This window comes from Hydra vulgaris, chromosome 10, assembly GCF_038396675.1.
Source record: "Hydra vulgaris chromosome 10, alternate assembly HydraT2T_AEP".
NCBI lineage: Eukaryota > Metazoa > Cnidaria > Hydrozoa > Anthoathecata > Hydridae > Hydra > Hydra vulgaris.
Genome location: NC_088929.1, coordinates 44,745,621 through 44,767,581, shown reverse-complemented (window position 1 = coordinate 44,767,581; position 21,961 = coordinate 44,745,621). Strand labels below are relative to the sequence as shown.

The 21,961-nt window shown below is 27.8% G+C and overlaps 2 protein-coding genes across 2 annotated transcripts; both read left to right on the top strand.

Annotated features, from left to right (window-relative positions):
• The first annotated feature begins 15,007 nt into the window (after positions 1–15,007).
• Positions 15,008–15,412, top strand: LOC136086384 (uncharacterized). The gene has a single exon (XM_065808680.1). The coding sequence runs from the start codon at positions 15,008–15,010 to the stop codon at positions 15,410–15,412; it is 405 nt and encodes a 134-aa protein (XP_065664752.1).
• Positions 15,413–17,514: 2,102 nt separating this feature from the next.
• Positions 17,515–17,919, top strand: LOC136086383 (uncharacterized). Its single transcript, XM_065808679.1, has one exon. It carries the CDS (start codon positions 17,515–17,517, stop codon positions 17,917–17,919), a length of 405 nt encoding a protein of 134 aa, XP_065664751.1.
• Positions 17,920–21,961: the final 4,042 nt, after the last annotated feature.

The following is a 21,961-nucleotide window of genomic DNA, read 5'->3' as shown; positions in this document are numbered from 1 at the left end:
ATACCATCAGCTATTTGGTAGTAGTAAGTAGTGCGATGATAGGATGCATCTGAAAAAGAAGAACAAGATAAAAGATTTGAAGAGATCATTGCATCATCAGAACCTAATGATTAGGGTCAGCAAAATAAGTCACAAAGTTAACTATCTGAGTAAGAAATTGAGAAATGCAGAAGTTATTGGCTTTAGTGTCAGCATGGTCAGCGGCATTAGCGCTATGCCATTCAGTGTGATGAGCATTGAAATCACCAATAACAACAATATTGGCAAAAGAGTAAATAGAAAGCAAATGGTCAATTTGATCAAAAATTACCTCTAAAAGAGTGCAATCTTGGGAAAAAGGAGATTGATAAAGAACAATTAGAACTATGATTAGTTCAGAGGCGCTAAGCAAAAGTACATAAAAGAATGGTCAAAGGTTTCCAACCTGATATTATGAAAAATAGGTAAATTAATGTGTATGAATACCCCAAGCCAAGTATGTAACTATTAAAGTCTTTGCGAATCAAAGGATACTATTCATCAACACCAAGATCTAAAGAAGAAATAGCAGAATTTAAGTTAGTCTCATTAAGAACAAGCAAGTTTAAATTTTTGTAAGAAGCAAGGTTCCACTGATAGAAGTTTGCTTCGCAGACCACAAATATTTGTAAAAGATATATTGAAACAGTTAGGTGGTGGGGATGTTTTTTTATGTTTAATATTTTGGCTTGTTTGGATTTTATTTAAGTTTAAAAAGAACTTGACTCATTCATAGATAGAGCACAGCCTACTAAACAATGAGCTAAGCAATTGTCTCAGTCCTGTTAATTAACCCTAAGTTGTAACATAGGGCACCTTATGTGGCCTCTACACATAAGGTGCCCTAAAGTTTTTGCTTAGGTGGCCTTCTACAAGACACTAGCTGGATGCAGTTAACATCTGCCCAAGATGAGTATTTTTATTGAGAAACCATCTCTACCTTTTACTCAACCATGAGTCCCAAGGCCGGGGAATTTAAGGTGGAATTAGTTTCTCCTAACCTTTGCCTAAAAAAGCACACCCTACACGGTAGCAGCGTATGGGACAGGTAGTACTGGATTACATTATACCAGAAGGAGGGTGATTGTAATGATCTTGAACCTGACCTAGACTGGAAAAATATTACATCTAACAAATACTAGAAATTAAGGTGAGTGTATGTTTATTGTTGGAGTAACTAGTTAGATAATGATTTAACACTGCATCAAAACAGATTTAAGCATTTAAACTAAACATTTAAACAATTAAACAGAACACAAACAGACATAAATATTTTACGTGTGAGTAAACACTGCCCCAGAGATTTAGGCAGTACACAAACATACATATATAAAGTAACTTATGGGTGAGTAAACACCACACCAAAAAATCAGACAGAACACAAACACACATCAAGTAACTTATGGGTGAGTGAACACCACTTCAGAGGTTCAGACAGAACACAAACATACATATAAAGTAGATTACAGGTGAGCTAAAACAGTAACTAAGGCACCTCCAACAATGTAAAAGATGCACAAAAAAGCAGAAAGCAAACTTCTTCGAGCCTTCGCTTAGAAAGCAAATCCCACAAGCAGTAGGACGTGGAATAGGTTCCACTAGGTTACAAATTGCCAGTAGCAGGGTGATCATGATGATCATACACCTGACCTGACTTGTGTTTTAAATTTTTTAGACTATTATGAAGAAAGATGCCTTTTTTAATCATTTGAAAAATTTTGGACAAGTAATTTTACAAGTTTTAAATTATTTTAGACTAATATTTTAATTATTTTAGGCTATTATTTATTTTAGACCTAATTTGTATTAATAATTATATATATTTATTATAGACAGTCAGGTTGTTAGCCAGGAATATATTTTTTACCGCAATTTTGCTATGTTGGGAATATTTGATGTTTATGTTTTACTAAGTGTTGGAAATTTTTATTAAAATTGTCCTATTCCCTCACAAAAAAAAAAAATTAAAAAAAAAAATAAATAAAATAGAATAGCGAGCAACTTGTATTGTTGAGTTAAGGTGGCATTTTTTGAATAGGACTATAGTTCATCAAACTTTTTAGTCATTTAAAATCAGCTGAAAGTCAACCTTTTAGTGTTTAAATTAGTTAATATATTGACAATAAGAAGTTTATCAAATAATAAATGTAAGCCTAATTATTTACTGAAATTTTTTTTTGGATATAATCTAAGAAAAAGTCTTCCTATTGTTTAATTGTATATATATTTTTTTACTTATATCAGACAGTTTAAGCCAATGGAGTTCATGGAGTAGTTGTACCGAAATTTGTCAACTAAGTGAGACAATATCAACTATAAGTGTTTGCACTTGTTTAAGCACAGCTATTGATGGCAATTGCACAGGAGCTGCAATTGAAATGAAAAAAGATTGCAGTTTTCAAGCGGAATGTTCAGGTAGTAATTAAATATTTTTTTACTGTATTCACCTTTTCCTAAAAAAAACCCTCCACAGAGAGCTATTTAAAAGTTGTGTATGAAACTTTGTCGAGGGTAGAAATTTTAAACTTGAAGAACTTAAATATTAATGCCAAATGTATTCTTTAAATTATATTGAATAATTGTTACAAAACAAATCTTTGATAACCTCTGATTGTTTTGTTTTTGTTAATTTTTTGGGACTTTTACAGTTTTAAAAAAAACTGAAAAAGATTACAGTTAATATATATATACATGTATATATATATATACATTTATATATATATATATATATATATATATATATATATATATATATATATATATATATATATATATATATATATATATATATATATATATATATATACATATATATATATATATATATATATATATATATATATATATATATATATATATATATATATATATATATATATATATATATATATATATATATATATATATATATATATATATATATATATATATATATATATATATATACATATATATATATATATTTATATATATATATATATATATATGTATATATATATTTACATGTATATATATATATATTTACATACATACATACATACATACATATATATTTATATTTATATATATGTATATATATATATATATATATATATATATATATATATATATATATATATATATATATATATATATATATATATATATATAACCCCTAACTGGTTGTCAGAAAGTTTTTCCGTATTTTGTTGACAAAAAGTAAAAATTAAAATGCAGGACCAGATTTTTTTTTTTATTACTTGAAAGGCTGCCTGCTCCAACCAAACCCTCAGTCGATGTAGCAGCACTCCCTTGTGAGTCAGGCTATAAGATAGTAAATATAGCAACACTCTGTTATGAGTCAGGCTATTTGTCAGTCGATGTAGCAGCACTCCCTTGCGAGTCAGGCTATTTGTCAGTCGATGTAGCAGCACTCCCTTGTGAGTCAGGCTATAAGATAGTCGATGCAGCAACACTCCGTGCATAATTTAGAGTAAAAAAAATAAAAATAAAATAAATATATATATAAATATATATATAAATATATATATAAATATATATATATTTATATATATATATATATATATATATATATATATATATATGTATATATATATATATATATATATATATATATATATATATATATATATATATATATATATATACTACTGTGATCAAAAAGTAAGGTGAATTTTTTTATAAAATGAAAAATCTTTATTTATTTTTCCAAATCTGTATCGTCCCGCTCAAAATAATCCCCCCCGGCCCCAATGCACTTTTGCCAACGTTTTTTCCAGTCTTCGAAGCATGCCTAAAAGTCCTCGGTAGGGATAGCCTTTAATGCGCGTGCCGATTCACGTTGGATCTCTTCAATGGACTCAAAATGATTTCCCTGGAGTGGTCTCTTGAGCTTTGGGAACAGCCAGAAGTCACACGGTGCTAAGTCGGGCGAATACGGTGGTTGTGGAGCAACATGGGTAGAGTTTTTGGCGAAAAACTCACGTAGAACCAGTGCTGTGTGCGAAGGCGCATTATCGTGGTGCAAAATCCAAGAGTTATTGGCCCATAATTCTGGTCTCTTTTTGCGAATAGCTTCACGCAAACGTCGCATAACGCTTAAATAATATTCCTTGTTGACAGTTTGGCCAGTTGAAAGGAATTCGTAGTGCATGACACCACAATAATCAAAGAAAACAGTCAACATGACCTTGATTTTTGAGCGACTTTGACGTGGTTGCTTCGGTCTCGGCTCTCCTTTTTCACGGTATTCACTCGATTGGTCGGTTGTTTCAGGGTCGTATGCGTAGACCCAAGTCTCATTGCCAGTAATAATTTGTTTGTAGATGTCTTGATAGTCAGAAAGCATTGCTTCACACGTTTTAACGCGACGCTTTTTTTCAAAGAAATTGAGAAATTTCGGCACCAAACGTGATTTGAGTCTTCTGAGGCCCAAATGATCCTTCAAAATTGCTTGCATCGACCCAAATGATATTCCAACCATGTCGACAAGGTCTCGAATGGTTAACCGATGATTTGCAGGCACCAATTCTTTGATTTTGTTGATGTGGCGATCTTCAATCGAAGTCGATGGTCGTCCGGAGCGTTCCAAGTCATCAACACGTTCTCGGCCTTCTTTGAAGTCTTTGTACCACTCGTAAACATTTTTTTGAGACATAGTCTCTTCACCGAAGGCCTTTTGCAACATTCGATACGTTTCAGCAGCAGAAATATCATTCCGCAAACAAAATTTAATAGCACTTCTTTGCTCAACAAAATAAGACATCGTGAAAATCGCCGAATGCACTTTTGGTACTTCAGAAACAAGCGTAAACAAAAAAAAAATTATGAGTTTGACATGTAATTTGGCGCAAATGTTAATGACATTCCTACCAACTTAAAAATAAAAAAGATTGGACGATTCGAATAAGGCGGGAAATTTAAATTAAAAATTCACCTTACTTTTTGATCACAGTAGTATATACAGGGCTTGTGATGAAGAAAATTGCCAAGCGTGTTATATCATGCTCCTAAAATTATAATATGTTGTCATCAAGCGCAATTATGCGCGCTCAGGGTCATGGTCGACAGAGCAATCTTGAAATTTGAAAGTTGTGCAAGATTGTGTTTATAAAAAGCTTTCTATTTGTTATACGACTTTCATTCATCAATGTTTGAAGTAGTATCTACAACAGCACATTTATACTACTTCAACAATGTAGTTTTTTATACTTCCCAACTTCTTGTTTTTTATTTGCGCCGGATTGCTATTTTTTTAAACTATTAGTTGTAAAAAATTACGCAACCAAACAAAAACACAAGTGCCTAATAAGTTCTTATAATAGTATTGAAGAATAAATTTGTGGCTAAAATTTTTTGCTTTCGTTGTTTTTTTGATATGTATTAAAAACGCTGTTAACTTAATATTTACAATGAACGGTTTTTTTATTTCTTGAAATTTTTTAATAGTTAATTTTTTTTGTAAATTAAGTGATAATTAGTAAACATATTTTTTTAAATTTATTTAAACTATACAAAAATGAATTTAAAAAAATCTCCATTATGAAATTTTTTTTTTTTTATAAACGATGTGGGGAATATTATTAACAATAAATCAAATAAATCTTACTTGACGTTTTTACAAAATTAAAAAAATTCAGAAGCTTTCTATTCCCATTTCATTTGCAAATTTTTATATTCACATTGTGCTTCCACACGCACTTGGTTAAAATAGTTAAAATTCCATTATTGAAATTAGCTGTAACAACTTCAAACTGTTCATTTATTATGTTAGTGCAAAACGGAAAAATGCTGACAAAACAGCAAAACAGAAACGTGCAGAAAGCGAGTGATGTAATGCTTTTATTTTATATATTTTATATGAGTACATTCTATAAGGATATAAGTATAAGGAAGATGGAGTTTTACTGTTAAATCAACAGGTTTTATCAGTACCTAAAAACTTTAATTATAAATATTTTATAAAAAAACCATTTAAAAGCTTATTTTTTTTTCTGTCCCAAACTTTTGAACAAGCGTGATTTTATACTATTGTTATAAGCTGAGCGAGCATTGTTTATTGCGCCTAGAGGGTTTAAAAATACCGTTTACAGGCAAATCTACAACTTCTCAGCACAAAATCTGAAAATACTTTTAAAAATAAGACATTTTTAAAAATTTATTTAAAAGCTTTGTATTATTTAAATTCAAAATATATTTTGACTATATATAGTCATCATCAGTTAAAATATATTTTCAAAAATGGTGTATAGTGTAGTATATAATTGTAAAAATAAACAATAGCCATAAAATTGATAACAATTTTCCTATATATACAAAAAGAATTATTAAAAACCATTTAACAAATGTCAAATATAACAAAAGAACCGGTAAACTATTTTAAATGGTTATAGTAATTTTAACATGGTTGTTTTATTCATATTGGGTTTTTCCCATTCTATTTGAATACTTGCATTAATTTTTAATTAATTTTTGTTATTGGCATGATCCAGAATCAAAAAGCATTCGTTACTATAATTAGTAAAACATTACTTTTTCTTTTGAGTGAAGATGCTAATAAATATGAGAGTTTTTATCTCTTCTGTAGTGTTCAATCATATTTGTCTTTAAGTGGTGAGAGGTTCTACCAATATAACAAGATTTATGTTCTTCACAAACAAATTTGTAAACAAGAAATGATTTTAAATCTATATGAAGGTGATCTTTAGATTAAAACCAATTGTACTGTTACCGACTTACTACATCTCCTAATTATTGTTTGTAATCATCACTTTCTCAGATATTTTACCAATATAACAGAGTTTCAAATAGCAAGAGTTTGGTAGGTCTTTAGATGGTAATGGAACATCATAATTATCTTTATCAGGAGTCAAATTAGTGCAAAGAAATCTAATAGCAAAAAAAAAAAAAAAAAAAATATTTTGCCTGCATTCCCCCTACCTGTCCCTAAATCAGCTATGCGGTATTTTTACTACATTAGTTCGTAATTGTTAGTTTTTAAACATAATATCTCTCATATTTAAATATAATGTTATTATTTTCTTTTTTGGCAGAGTTGAAAATAGTGTAGTTTTTTTTACAGTTAATTTATAGCTTAAGTTATAATTTAAAGTTTAAGTTTCAGTTATAGTGTAATGAGCAAATTATAATGTAATGAGCAAATTATAATGTAATGAGCAAATTATAATGTAATGAGCAAATTATAATATAATAAGCAAATATAACGTAATGAGCAAATTATAATGTAATGAGCAAATTATAATGTAATGAGCAAATTATAATATAATGAGCAAATATAATGTAATGAGCAAATTATACTATAATGAGCAAATATAATGTAATGAGCAAATTATAATATAATGAGCAAATTATAATGTAATGAGCAAATTATAATATAATGAGCAAATTATAATGTAATGAGCAAATTATAATATAATAAGCAAATATAATGTAATGAGCAAATTATAATGTAATGAGCAAGTTATAATGTAATGAGCAAATCATAATATAATGAGCAAATATAATGTAATAAGCAAATTATAATATAATGAGCAAATATAATGTAATGAGCAAATTATAATATAATGAGCAAATTATAATGTAATGAGTAAATTATAATATAATGAGCAAATTATAATGTAATGAGCAAATTATAATATAATAAGCAAATATAATGTAATGAGCAAATTATAATGTAATAAGCAAGTAACGTATTTAATACTATTACGATATTAATTTTAGTAATTGTTTTTACTTAAGATGGTACTTAAAAAAGTAAAAGTAAAAATGCAAATAATACAATATTTAAATCACTTTAACTAGTTATAGAAAACTATTTAATCATTTATGCTAACAATTAAACATGTTATTTTCAAAGAGTATTGAGTTGTTATTGTAAAAAGCTATAAAACCACAATAAAACAAACTGCAAAGTTGTTATGACAATATAAAGAGCTTTTGTTAATGTAAAATAATTTCGTGACACTATTTTATTGCTGTTTTATACAGTTTGTAACATTAACCTAAAACGTGTTTAAAATAAAAAGAAGGAAATAAATAAGATTGTTCTAGTTAATGAATTGACACATTATCCTCCTAAAACATTAAACTTCATATTTTTGCAAAAACATGCCTTTGGACTATACGAGTCTATAATATATAGACCAAACAAGTAAGATTTTTATAATTTATTGTTTCAAGTTTTTAAATCAAGTGTACAATTAAAAATTTATGTATAGTTAATTTTTTCATTTAAATTGTTTTGCAATAAAAAGTAAAAGAAAAAGTTTGACTTAATTAATCAAATTAAGTTTCTTAAGTTTAAGTATTGAACATGTTTATTCTTGATATCAATTTGAATAAAATAAAAATATAAAAAATTGGTCTCTCGTTTTTCATATTATATTCAAAATTTCTTGTTAAAAAAATTTTTGGGTAGAAGCTTATTATGTGTTAACAACATATAAAATTTAAATAAAAACATTTGAATATCTAACTTTTGCGAGTCTTTGACTATATTAAGTAAATTTGATAGTTAAGTAGCTGTAAGTTACAATAGTAACTTATCAGGTTGTTTTGATTAAGTTTATAGGTAAATTTATTGCCATTTACTTTATTCATTCAGTATATAAAACTAAATATAACTTTAAAATATTATTGGCTTCCATTTTTATACTTGGATTGTACTAACAAAAAACATTCTTCAATATCTTTTACCATAAAAAGGTAAGAACACTCAAAAATATCTTTTATGAACATAATTCTATAAAAGTCAAACAGTTCAACAATTAAAAGTCTTTCATGAAAAAACTTTTACTGGATTATACACTAACTTTTACAGCTTTACTTCATTTTCATATAAAATAAGTCTTATAAAATGTTTAATTGATAAAACTTTCAAAATTAACAACGCTATTCTTGGTCTTTGTTATGATATTAACAATCTTTTTAAAGTTTTCAAACATAACATGTACCCATTTTTGATAATAGAAAACATCAACAACTCTTACTTAAACAAAAGAATTATGGTGTTCCATTATCAATTGAAAACCTAACATACTCTTGCTATTTTAAACTCCCTTATATTGGTAAAATATCTGCGCTAATGAAGCAAAAATAACATGAAATTATACAAATTATACAAGTAGGTTACTGTAAGATTGGTACTTTGATAAAAGTGTCTAAATTTTTTGTGCAGGATGTAAATCCTGGTGTTAATCCTGGCAAAACCTCTCACCACTTAAAGACGCGAAGGATTAAACACTACCAAAAGGATAAAAACTGTCTTATTTATAAGCATCTTCACTCAAAAGAAAAACGTTTTACTAATTATATTGATGAATGCTTTTCGACTTGAGATTGTGCCAATAATAAAATTGAATTAAAAAAAATAAAGAAAGTATTCATATAGGATGGGAAAACTTGATATTAATAAACAAGTAAATCATGTTACCATTTGACTTACCATTTGAAATAATTTACTGGTTCTTTTGTTATATATGAAATTTGCTAAATGATTTTTAATAATTCTTTTTGTATATAATCAAATACATCAAATATAATTATAGTATTATATTAAAATATTCTTAAGATATATTAAAATATTATTAAGATATACTAAAATATTATTAAGATATATTTAAATATTATTAAGATATACTAAAATATTATTAAGATATATTTAAATATTATTAAGATATACTAAAATATTATTAAGATATATTTAAATATTAATAAGATATATTTAAATATTATTAAGATATATTTAAATATTATTAAGATATATTTAATACACAAAGTAATAAAACAAGTAAAACGTTTTGTTTTTGTATGTAAAGAAAACAAGATAAGAGTGGAAAAAAACCTTTAGTTATGTAGTCTTGTGATACTTGCAGAAAAATGTTTGTAATCAATTTTATGGCTTTTATTATGTTTATTTTTACAATCATATACTATATTTTATGCCGTTTTCAACAAATATTTTTTAACTGATGATGACTATATATAGTCAAAACATGTCTTCAATTTAAATAATAAAATGTTTTTAAATAATATTAAAAAATTTGTCTTTTGTTTAAAAGTATTTTCAGATTTTGTGCTGAAAACAAGTTTTGAACATTTATTCAATAGTTTCAAAGATGATGTAATGATATGGTATTTTTCAGTTAAGCAAAGATTACACAACTTTCCTCCAGGTTTAAATGCTTCCACATTTAATCTTGAATCTAATAACTTACTTTCTGACCATCAATATGGATTTCGATCTTCTCGTTCTACAGCTGATTTGCTAACGGTAATAACCGATAGGTTTTATCGTGCATTAGATAAAGGTGGAGAAGTTAAGGCCAGGGCTCTTGACATTTCTGAAGCTTTTGATAAAGTTTGGCATGCTGGTCTTCTCCATAAGCTTTCTTCTTATGGTGTATCTGGCAACATCTTTAAGATTATTGAATCCTTCCTTTCCAATCGTAGTATAAAAGTTGTCCTCGATGGACAGCACTCTTCTTCTTATTCTATAACTTCAGGGGTTTCTCAAGGTTCTATCCATGGCCCCATACTCTTTTTAATTTACATTAATGATCTTCCAGATATTCTCACATCTAAGGTGGAATTGTTTGCTGATGATCGTACCATTTATTCTTGTTGTGATAAGAAACCAACGCTCTCTGATGGCTTGGAGGGGGGATTTGAGCTTGAAAAATATCTCACTCTAAAGAGCATTGTCCATTGTCTAGCGTCTCTTGTGCCATCTACTAAAATTCATTCTTGTGTTACTCGTCATTCAATTAAGTCTCATCCTTTTTCCGTGACTGTTCCTAAGTGCTCCAAAAACTCTTATATGTCTATTTTTTTTCCTCAAACATCAGTTCTTTGGAATTTGGTTCCTTCATCTTGTGTTATGTTTTACCGTTATAATGTTCTTTTTTCTATGAAAAGCGTCATGTTTTACCGTTATGTTACCCGTTATGTTAGTTTAACTATATATTATATGACATCATAGAAATATTTGCAGAAAAAGCGGGATTTAATGAAAATTGTGTTAAATGTTTAAGATATTTTTCTATAAACAATAAGATCGCATAAACAACATTTATACTAACACTGTTTATTAGTATATGATTATTATATTTTTGGTTACTGAGGCTTACACTTTTAATATGGATTTTTGCTAATACATTTGATTGGTTCTTATTTAATATTATTAAATAATGTTATACACACATAAAATTAATAAATATGAATAATATGACAGCACTGTACAGTGTTTATTTATGTATTTATAAACATACAGTGTTTATTTATGTATGAATTTTTTTCCCTTTATATGTATATATATATATATATATATATATATATATATATATATATATATATATATATATATATATATATATATATATATATATATATATATATATATATATATATATATATATATATATATGTATATATATATATATATATTCATATATATAAATATATTATATATATATATATATATATATATATATATATATATATATATGTATATATATATATAAATATATATATATATATATATATATATATATATATATATATATATATATATATATAAATAGTTTTATAATGTAAATGTTTGTAAGTTTTATTTGATTACTTTAATATTTCTTGTGTGTGTATATATATATATATATATATATATATATATATATATATATATATATATATATATATATATATATATATATATATATATATATATATATATATATATATATATATATATATATATATGTATATATATATATATATATATATATATATATATATATATATATATATATATATATATTCATTTATATAAATATATATATATATATATATATATATGTGTATATATAAAAATATATATATATATGTATATATATATATATATATATATATACACACACATATATATAAATATATAAATTGTGTTAGTGTATTCTACAAAAAGAGTGCTCAATGTTCTTAAAGAACAGAGCAATAATAAATTAGTAAAAACACTTATCTAATTTTTTCTTTCTTCTACACAGTGTTTCTCCATCAGTAGGTTCATCAGGAAGAATCCATCAAGAAGAAGATTCTTCTTGATGAACCTACTGATGGAGAAACACTGTGTAAAAGAAAGAAAAAATGAGATAAGTGTTTTTACTAATTTATATATACATATATATATAACAACAATAATCTGAATAATCCCCTTGCAGCTTTAGATAAAGAAAATAAAACTAAAAGTAACTTGCAAAATTGGGCCTCAATTGCAAAGAGAGGTTTAGTTTGAATCAGAGTTTCAAGCCTTGAGGGCAATTGTTACCTTAAATAAGGATATTAGAAAGGAAGAAAGTAATGTAATTGCCTGAAAGGAGATTGATACTAAAATCCATAAAGAGTGCGACTCCAAATTGGTTAATGATCTATTTAGAAAATTAATCATAAATAAAAATATAATCAAATAAATTTATCTTTTCAAACTCAAGAGCTATGCACTAAGCAGCCATGTTTTAATAGAATGAACCTACAGCGCAATCCAAGTAGAAATTTTTAAAGCTGCTATAAAGCTTAAGACATTGAATAATTTTCAAAAGTAAAACATTAATCTGGAATAAACTGAGGTTGAAAGGAAACAAAAGAAAAAACTAGTTTTTGAAAAAAACAAATGCAACAGAAAGCTTGCCATAGAAGGAACTATCATCAAGCCCTTTTTATATGGTATTTAAGGAATTAGAGTTTCCAAAATCTGCATCAAGTAAATTGACAAGAAAATACCGCTTTTTGTAAGTGTAGCATGTTGTGAGAAAAATAGCAAGCGGATTGTAGATTTAATCAGTTACTTCTATAAGTTGTTTAAAAAAATCAATATTCAGGTTTACATATATGTAGTGACTTTAAATACTTAAAATATAATCAACTCAAAATATAAATCAACTAACATTTTAAATAAATAACAAGAAAGCGACAAACATGTTAGACTTTGTGGAAATAGAATCTTTGGATAGAGTTTTTCGAGAAGAACTTATACTATCAAATATTAAACTTTTTTTTTGAGTGTTTCTTGAATATTTTAATATTATTTTTTGTTCATTTATTCTTTTAAAGAATAGAGTTTTAAATAATAATTTTAATTTATATAATATCTAATATATATTTATGTTGATGGTGATACTAAAGCTTCTATGGTTGTCAACTTTTTTCTGCCACCAAATGCAAATGCACGCAAACGTCTGGACTTCAAAGATTTCGAATATCGTGCACCATTGCAGACATACATTACTAGTCGTTCTTTAAATATCTTCAATCTTCTAGCAATAAATGGAAAGGAAGAAGCAAGAACCTTCTTGTCAAAGCGGCTCTTATGTTTCACTAAGAACACTTCTAGACTTTTAAGAAGCTATTGTTTAATATTGTTTCATGGTTATATTATCAAGCGAGAGCTTGTTTTTAAAGTTTGTTCAGTCTTAGGAAACATTAAAGTATAATAGAACAACAATTTACATAATAAGAAATCAATAAGTAAAATTTCGTGACTTTTCGATATTGAAATCAAAAAGTCTTATAAAGTTGCTACCTCTAAATATTACTAAATTTTATTCAAATTTTGGAATTAAATCAGTAATAGCATATGGAATAAGGATAGCCTTGTGGAGGATTGCATTTTTAAACTTTATATTTTTGAACCGCCCTAAAATATATGTATATAATATATATATATATATAAATATATATATATATATATATATATATATATATATATATATATATATATATATATATATATATATATATATACATATGTATATATATATATATACATATGTATATATATATACATATGTATATATATATATACATATGTATATATATACATATGTATATATATATATATACATATGTATATATATACACATATGTATATATATACACATGTATATATATATACACATGTATATGAGGTAGTGGTGTAGTAATAAAGCGCTCGCTTCAGAAGCGAGAGGTTCCAAGTTCGATCCCCACCATGTCCCTGGTAGTACCGCGCTCAACTTGTTTCTCCGCGTGTTTCGGAGTTATAGAGTTGAGAGAGGGTTACAACCACTATTGAGGATCCTCCTAATCTGTTGTGGCCTTCATGGCCTTGAGGAGGTAATTTACAAAAAAAAAAAAAAAAAAAAAAAAAAAATATATATATACATATGTATATATATATATACATATGTATATATATATATGTATATATATATGTATATATATATATATATATGTATATATATATATATATATATGTATATACACATAACATATACATATATATGTATATATGTATATGTTATGTCAGGTTTTCAAACATAGCGCTTACATAGCACTAACATAACGCCAGATTTTGTGTTTCACAACGGGTTGTTACCATTATGTTCAATGTATAATTAGTATGAAAAAAACATACTGGTATTTGCATATATATTTTTTTTATACGAATTATACATTGAACATAGCAGTAATTACCTGTTAAAAAATATGAAATCTAGCGATACGTTTTTTAAAAATATATCACAATATAACAGGTATTTTTTTAAAAAATACCTGTTATATTGTGATATATACAGTGGGTGCAAAAAGTCTGACACAAAGAAAAAACTTTATTTAATTAAAGACCATTCAACAAAATAACATAAACAAACACTATTCTAATGTAGTTTTACATGGAAAATATTAATATCATATCAAAACAACAATATTAAATGTTGACTTGATAATTGCAATTTTGTAAAAGTTGAGGTTCAAAAAGTATCGTAAAAAAAGAATTTGATTTGCCAATAATTTGTCATTTGTTGTGTTTGAGGGAATATTCTATAATCAGAAAACGTTGGAACATTCTAGAATGCAAAAAAACATCATAGAATTTTTTTAACTGCAGTCATTCATTACCTAACATCTTCATTGAAAGGTGGCCTAAATTTTACGCTCTTCAACAATGCCTAAAACTGCAGAATTGTCTGAATCAACTAGAAAATCAATTATTCAGCTGCACAGAGATGGTTTGGGATATAGAAAAATGTCATCTGTGTTAAATATCCCAATTTTGACAGTTAGTGATACTGTTTGGAGGTGGAAATCCTTCCATCTTATGACTAGTCTGCCTCGTTCAGGGCGTCCTACAAAAATATCTGACCATACAGCTAGGAATTTAGCTCGAAAAGTACAGAATAATCCTCAACTGACTCGCTCTGAACTGCAAAAGGACTTGCAATCATCTGGGACAAATGTTTGCAAGAATACAATTAGGACAGTTCTTCGAAAGGGAGGATTCCACTCTCGGTCACCAAGAAAAACCCCTCTCAAAGGAAGTTCACGTAAAGAAACGCCGGAACTTTGCTGAAGAGCACTTGAGTAAACCTTCGAGCTTTTGGGATAAAATATTATAGTCAGATGAGACTAAGATAGAGTTGTTTGGTCGGAACTGTGTCAGTTGTGTTTGGAGACAGAAGAACTCTTCATTTCACACGAAGAATACCGTCCCAACAGTGAAGTTTGGAGGAGGAAGCATAATGTTTTAAGGTTGTTTCTCTTCTGCAGGCCCTGGGAAATTGGAAGTCATAGAAGAAAGGATGAACTCCAAAATGTATCAGGGCATTCTTGAGAGATGTCTCGTGAAGTCAGCCGAAAAATTGAACCTTCCTTGAGGTTGGATATTCCAACAAGACAATGACCCTAAGCACACGGCTAGGGCAACTCGTGCATGGTTTCAGGAGAGGGAATTGACTTATTGGAATGGCCAAGCCAATCTCCTGACCTCAATCCAACTGAAAATCTGTGGCGGAAATTAAAATTGAGGGTACAGGAGAGAGATCAAAGAAATCTTATCCAATTGAAAGAAATATGCAAGGAAGAGTGAGCTAAAATTCCAATTAGCATATGTACTAATCTTGTGAACAAGTATTCCAATCGTTTAGAAGCAGTTTTGGCTGCTGTGATGAAGTATTGAGTAAATTTTTTACAATGTGTTTGATACTTTTTGAACCTTAACTTTTACAAAATTGCAATTATCAAGTCAACATTTAATGATATTGTTGTTTTGATATGATATTTGTATTTGCCATGTAAAATTTTATTAGAATAGTGTTTGTTTATGTTATTTTGTTGAATGGTCTTTAATTAAATAAAGTTTTTCCTTTGTGTCGGATATATATATATATATATATAAATATATATATATATATATATATATATATATATATATATATATATATATATATATATATATATATATATATATATATATATATATATATATATATACATATGTATATATATATATATACATATGTATATATATATACATATGTATATATATATATACATATGTATATATATACATATGTATATATATATATATACATATGTATATATATACACATATGTATATATATACACATGTATATATATATACACATGTATATGAGGTAGTGGTGTAGTAATAAAGCGCTCGCTTCAGAAGCGAGAGGTTCCAAGTTCGATCCCCACCATGTCCCTGGTAGTACCGCGCTCAACTTGTTTCTCCGCGTGTTTCGGAGTTATAGAGTTGAGAGAGGGTTACAACCACTATTGAGTAGCCTCCTCATCTGTAGTGGCCTTCATGGCCTTGAGGAGGTAAATTACAAAAAAAAAAAAAAAAAAAAAAAAAAAAAATATATATATACATATGTATATATATATATACATATGTATATATATATATGTATATATATATGTATATATATATATATATATGTATATATATATATATATATATGTATATACACATAACATATACATATATATGTATATATGTATATGTTATGTCAGGTTTTCAAACATAGCGCTTACATAGCACTAACATAACGCCAGATTTTGTGTTTCACAACGGGTTGTTACCATTATGTTCAATGTATAATTAGTATGAAAAAAACATACTGGTATTTGCATATATATTTTTTTTATACGAATTATACATTGAACATAGCAGTAATTACCTGTTAAAAAATATGAAATCTAGCGATACGTTTTTTAAAAATATATCACAATATAACAGGTATTTTTTTAAAAAATACCTGTTATATTGTGATATATACAGTGGGTGCAAAAAGTCTGACACAAAGAAAAAACTTTATTTAATTAAAGACCATTCAACAAAATAACATAAACAAACACTATTCTAATGTAGTTTTACATGGAAAATATTAATATCATATCAAAACAACAATATTAAATGTTGACTTGATAATTGCAATTTTGTAAAAGTTGAGGTTCAAAAAGTATCGTAAAAAAAGAATTTGATTTGCCAATAATTTGTCATTTGTTGTGTTTGAGGGAATATTCTATAATCAGAAAACGTTGGAACATTCTAGAATGCAAAAAAACATCATAGAATTTTTTTAACTGCAGTCATTCATTACCTAACATCTTCATTGAAAGGTGGCCTAAATTTTACGCTCTTCAACAATGCCTAAAACTGCAGAATTGTCTGAATCAACTAGAAAATCAATTATTCAGCTGCACAGAGATGGTTTGGGATATAGAAAAATGTCATCTGTGTTAAATATCCCAATTTTGACAGTTAGTGATACTGTTTGGAGGTGGAAATCCTTCCATCTTATGACTAGTCTGCCTCGTTCAGGGCGTCCTACAAAAATATCTGACCATACAGCTAGGAATTTAGCTCGAAAAGTACAGAATAATCCTCAACTGACTCGCTCTGAACTGCAAAAGGACTTGCAATCATCTGGGACAAATGTTTGCAAGAATACAATTAGGACAGTTCTTCGAAAGGGAGGATTCCACTCTCGGTCACCAAGAAAAACCCCTCTCAAAGGAAGTTCACGTAAAGAAACGCCGGAACTTTGCTGAAGAGCACTTGAGTAAACCTTCGAGCTTTTGGGATAAAATATTATAGTCAGATGAGACTAAGATAGAGTTGTTTGGTCGGAACTGTGTCAGTTGTGTTTGGAGACAGAAGAACTCTTCATTTCACACGAAGAATACCGTCCCAACAGTGAAGTTTGGAGGAGGAAGCATAATGTTTTAAGGTTGTTTCTCTTCTGCAGGCCCTGGGAAATTGGAAGTCATAGAAGAAAGGATGAACTCCAAAATGTATCAGGGCATTCTTGAGAGATGTCTCGTGAAGTCAGCCGAAAAATTGAACCTTCCTTGAGGTTGGATATTCCAACAAGACAATGACCCTAAGCACACGGCTAGGGCAACTCGTGCATGGTTTCAGGAGAGGGAATTGACTTATTGGAATGGCCAAGCCAATCTCCTGACCTCAATCCAACTGAAAATCTGTGGCGGAAATTAAAATTGAGGGTACAGGAGAGAGATCAAAGAAATCTTATCCAATTGAAAGAAATATGCAAGGAAGAGTGAGCTAAAATTCCAATTAGCATATGTACTAATCTTGTGAACAAGTATTCCAATCGTTTAGAAGCAGTTTTGGCTGCTGTGATGAAGTATTGAGTAAATTTTTTACAATGTGTTTGATACTTTTTGAACCTTAACTTTTACAAAATTGCAATTATCAAGTCAACATTTAATGATATTGTTGTTTTGATATGATATTTGTATTTGCCATGTAAAATTTTATTAGAATAGTGTTTGTTTATGTTATTTTGTTGAATGGTCTTTAATTAAATAAAGTTTTTCCTTTGTGTCGGATACTTTTTGCACCCACTGTATTTATATCACAATATAAACAAATTGTTGAAGAAAATTACATTAGTGTGTGTGTATATATATACTATGTATATATATACACACACACACACAAAATAAATGGCCAATTTTAATCAAAAATTGCCAGTTTGTTTTATGAAAAAATTACTTTTTATTTAATAAATGATATATATGTGTGTGTGTATATATATATATATATATATATATATATATATATATATATATATATATATATATATATATATATATATATATATATAAATATATGTAAGATATATTTTTTAGAACCACTTTATAGATAAGATTATCGGGAAGATCATTAATGTAGATGAGGAGATAAGACCAATGATAGCCCCTTAGGTACCGAATAGTTAATTGAAATTAAGGAGAGTGTTGTCCATCTAGAACAAGATCTATACTGTAGTTAAAAAGTAATGATTCAATATTTGTAAAAATTTTTCTAGGGACTTCATATAAAGTGGGGATAAGAGGAAACCAGTTTGCAACACTTGTATTATGTTTGCCAGACTTTTACTATGTTAAGAGCTATCGCTCTTAACATATTATAAGTCTGAGTGTTCTCAGACTTATAATATGTTAAGAATGCAGGATAGAATCTTTCTGGTGAAACATTTAATAAGTCAACAGAAGATTAAAAGAATCTAAATCCATGCATAACTTTCAGAGAGAAGAGTAATAAAGAATGTTCTGGATGAAGAGTAATAAAGAATGTTTTGGAAAAGACTTTTTGCCAGACTGTAACAAGAATCTTGTCTAGACCATGAAATAAAGAAGTATTAAAGTGAAAAATAACTTTAGAATAAATTTGAGATTCTAACATCTTTGCTTCCAATAAAGCTGCAAGCAACCACTTTTAGAGTTGAAAGGTACTGAAAGAAAAAAGTTGTGGAGCAAGATAACGATTGACAAACGACTTAAAAGATTTCAAGTTATATAAATCAGGAACGCAAGATGAACGAAGCAAATTCCAAAGAACTGATGCTCAAGGAAAAAAGCAAGAGAAATAAGAGTTTTTGGAGCATTTAGGAACAGAAAAACAAAAAAGGATGAGACTTGATTGAATGACGAGTAACACAAGAATGAATTTTAGTTGGCACAAGAAACGTTAGCTCTTTAGAGCAGTGCCCATTACAGTATTTGTAGAAAAGAGAAAGAAAAGCAACATTATGACAATGTGATAATGGTTGGAGGTTGGCTGCAAGAGCAGGTCCAACTTAGTTTACAATGCGTTTTTGCACCTTGGCTAAAAGAGTAAGGGGATCATTAGAAGATCTGCCCCAGGTATGGCAGCAGTACTCCATACAAGGCTGGATTTGAGATTTATAGAGAAAGAGAATAGAATCCGGAGTAAGAAAGTGTAGATTTTGATAAAGAGATGCAACCTTAGCAGATGCTAATTTTGCAATGGATTTGATATATGATTTCCAAGAAAGATCGGAAGTAAGAGTTTAATCCAAGAAGATGAAGGGTAGACGACTCATCGAGTACATTACCATTCATAAATAAATGAAGATCTAAATTATTGCGTAGCAGAAGCGAGATCTTTTTCAAGCTCAAATACCCCTTCGAAGCAATAAGAGAGTGTTAGCTTCTTATCATGACAAGATTATATGGTAGTATTATCAGCGAACAATGCCACCTTAGATGTGAGAATATTTGAATGATTGTTAATGTAAATGAGGAGTATAGGGCCAAGGATTGAACCTTGAGGAACCCCTGAAGTTACAGAATAAGAAGAGTAGTGTTGTCCATCGAGGGCAACTTTTATACTACGATTAGAAAGGAAGGATTCAATAATCTTAAAGATGTTACCAGATACACAGTATGAAGAAAGCTTATGGAGAAGACCAGCATGCCAAACTTTATCAAAAGCTTTAGAAATATCAAGAGTGATGGCCTTAACCGTTCCACCTTCATCTAATGCACGATAAAACCTATCGGTTATTACTGTTAGCAAATCAGCTGTAGAGCAAGTAGATCAAAATCTATATTGATGATTGGGAATTAAGTTATTAGATTCAAGAGGAGTGATTAAGTTTTTTTTAATTAAAGATTCAAAAGCCTTGCTTATGATAGGAAGAAGACTAATGGGACAGTAGTTTGATGAATATGATTGCTCTCCATAAGTTTTGAAAATAAGGATAACAGATGCCGTTTTCTAGCAGGCGGGAATACAAGACTTTAGTAAACACTTGTTAAATCGTTTTGAAAGTATAGTCGGCAGCTCTTGATAACACTTTTGCAAGACTATAACAGTTATGTTGTCCGAACCACAAGCTGTAGTAGGGTCTAAGCAGGAAATTACTATAGATATAGATTTAAATTTTTTTCTTTGGGATAACAGGAAGAGCACAGTCATTAGATTTCGGAAATGAGTTAAAATGGTTGACTTAAAACTGATTAAAAAAAGTAAAAATTGCCACATCTGTCTGAATCTGGTTATAAAGAATGAATGATTATAAAGGAGCTGCAATATTCAGCAGATAAAGAAATTACATTAGCTGAAAGAACCATCACAAAGACAATCATTAAATTTATCCCAGTCAGCTAAAAGGCAGAATTAAAAAATGCAGTTATAGATTAATACACAGATATATGTTTTTAAAAGTTATCCAATATAAAACTTATAGTTATTTTGCAGTTTTTTATATTATAAAAATTGTAAAAAATTGATTTATAGCCAATTTTTTTAATTTTAAAGATAACAAATTAAAGTCGATATATTGCGGTAAATAATCGTATAATATGGAGTTAAATATTCAAGGTAAATGTTTCAAATTTTGGTTGAAAATAAAATATTGGTTTAATCAAGATGTGCTTAGTTAGTCAGTTGTAATCATTTTTAAACAAAGTTTAACTGTTAAATTACAAACAATATTTGTCATGTATAAAAACTATAGTCAGAGAAGTAACCTTCTGAACAAAACACTTTATTGTGAAAAACTTTTTTCGAATATTTCAGAAAAAAATAAAGCTTTTAATAAATAATTTTCTATTTATTCTGAAAGCAAATTAAATCACAATTTTAAATAGCAAAAAAAAAAAAAAAAAAAAAAAAGGGTTAAATAACTAAAGTATATTTAACAATTTATATTTATTAATAAATTATATTTAACAACTCCTCAAGGAGAGTTAAAATCTCAATGAAAGTTAACTATCCGAACATGTTGTTTTGTAAACAACATGCTCGGATAAAAAA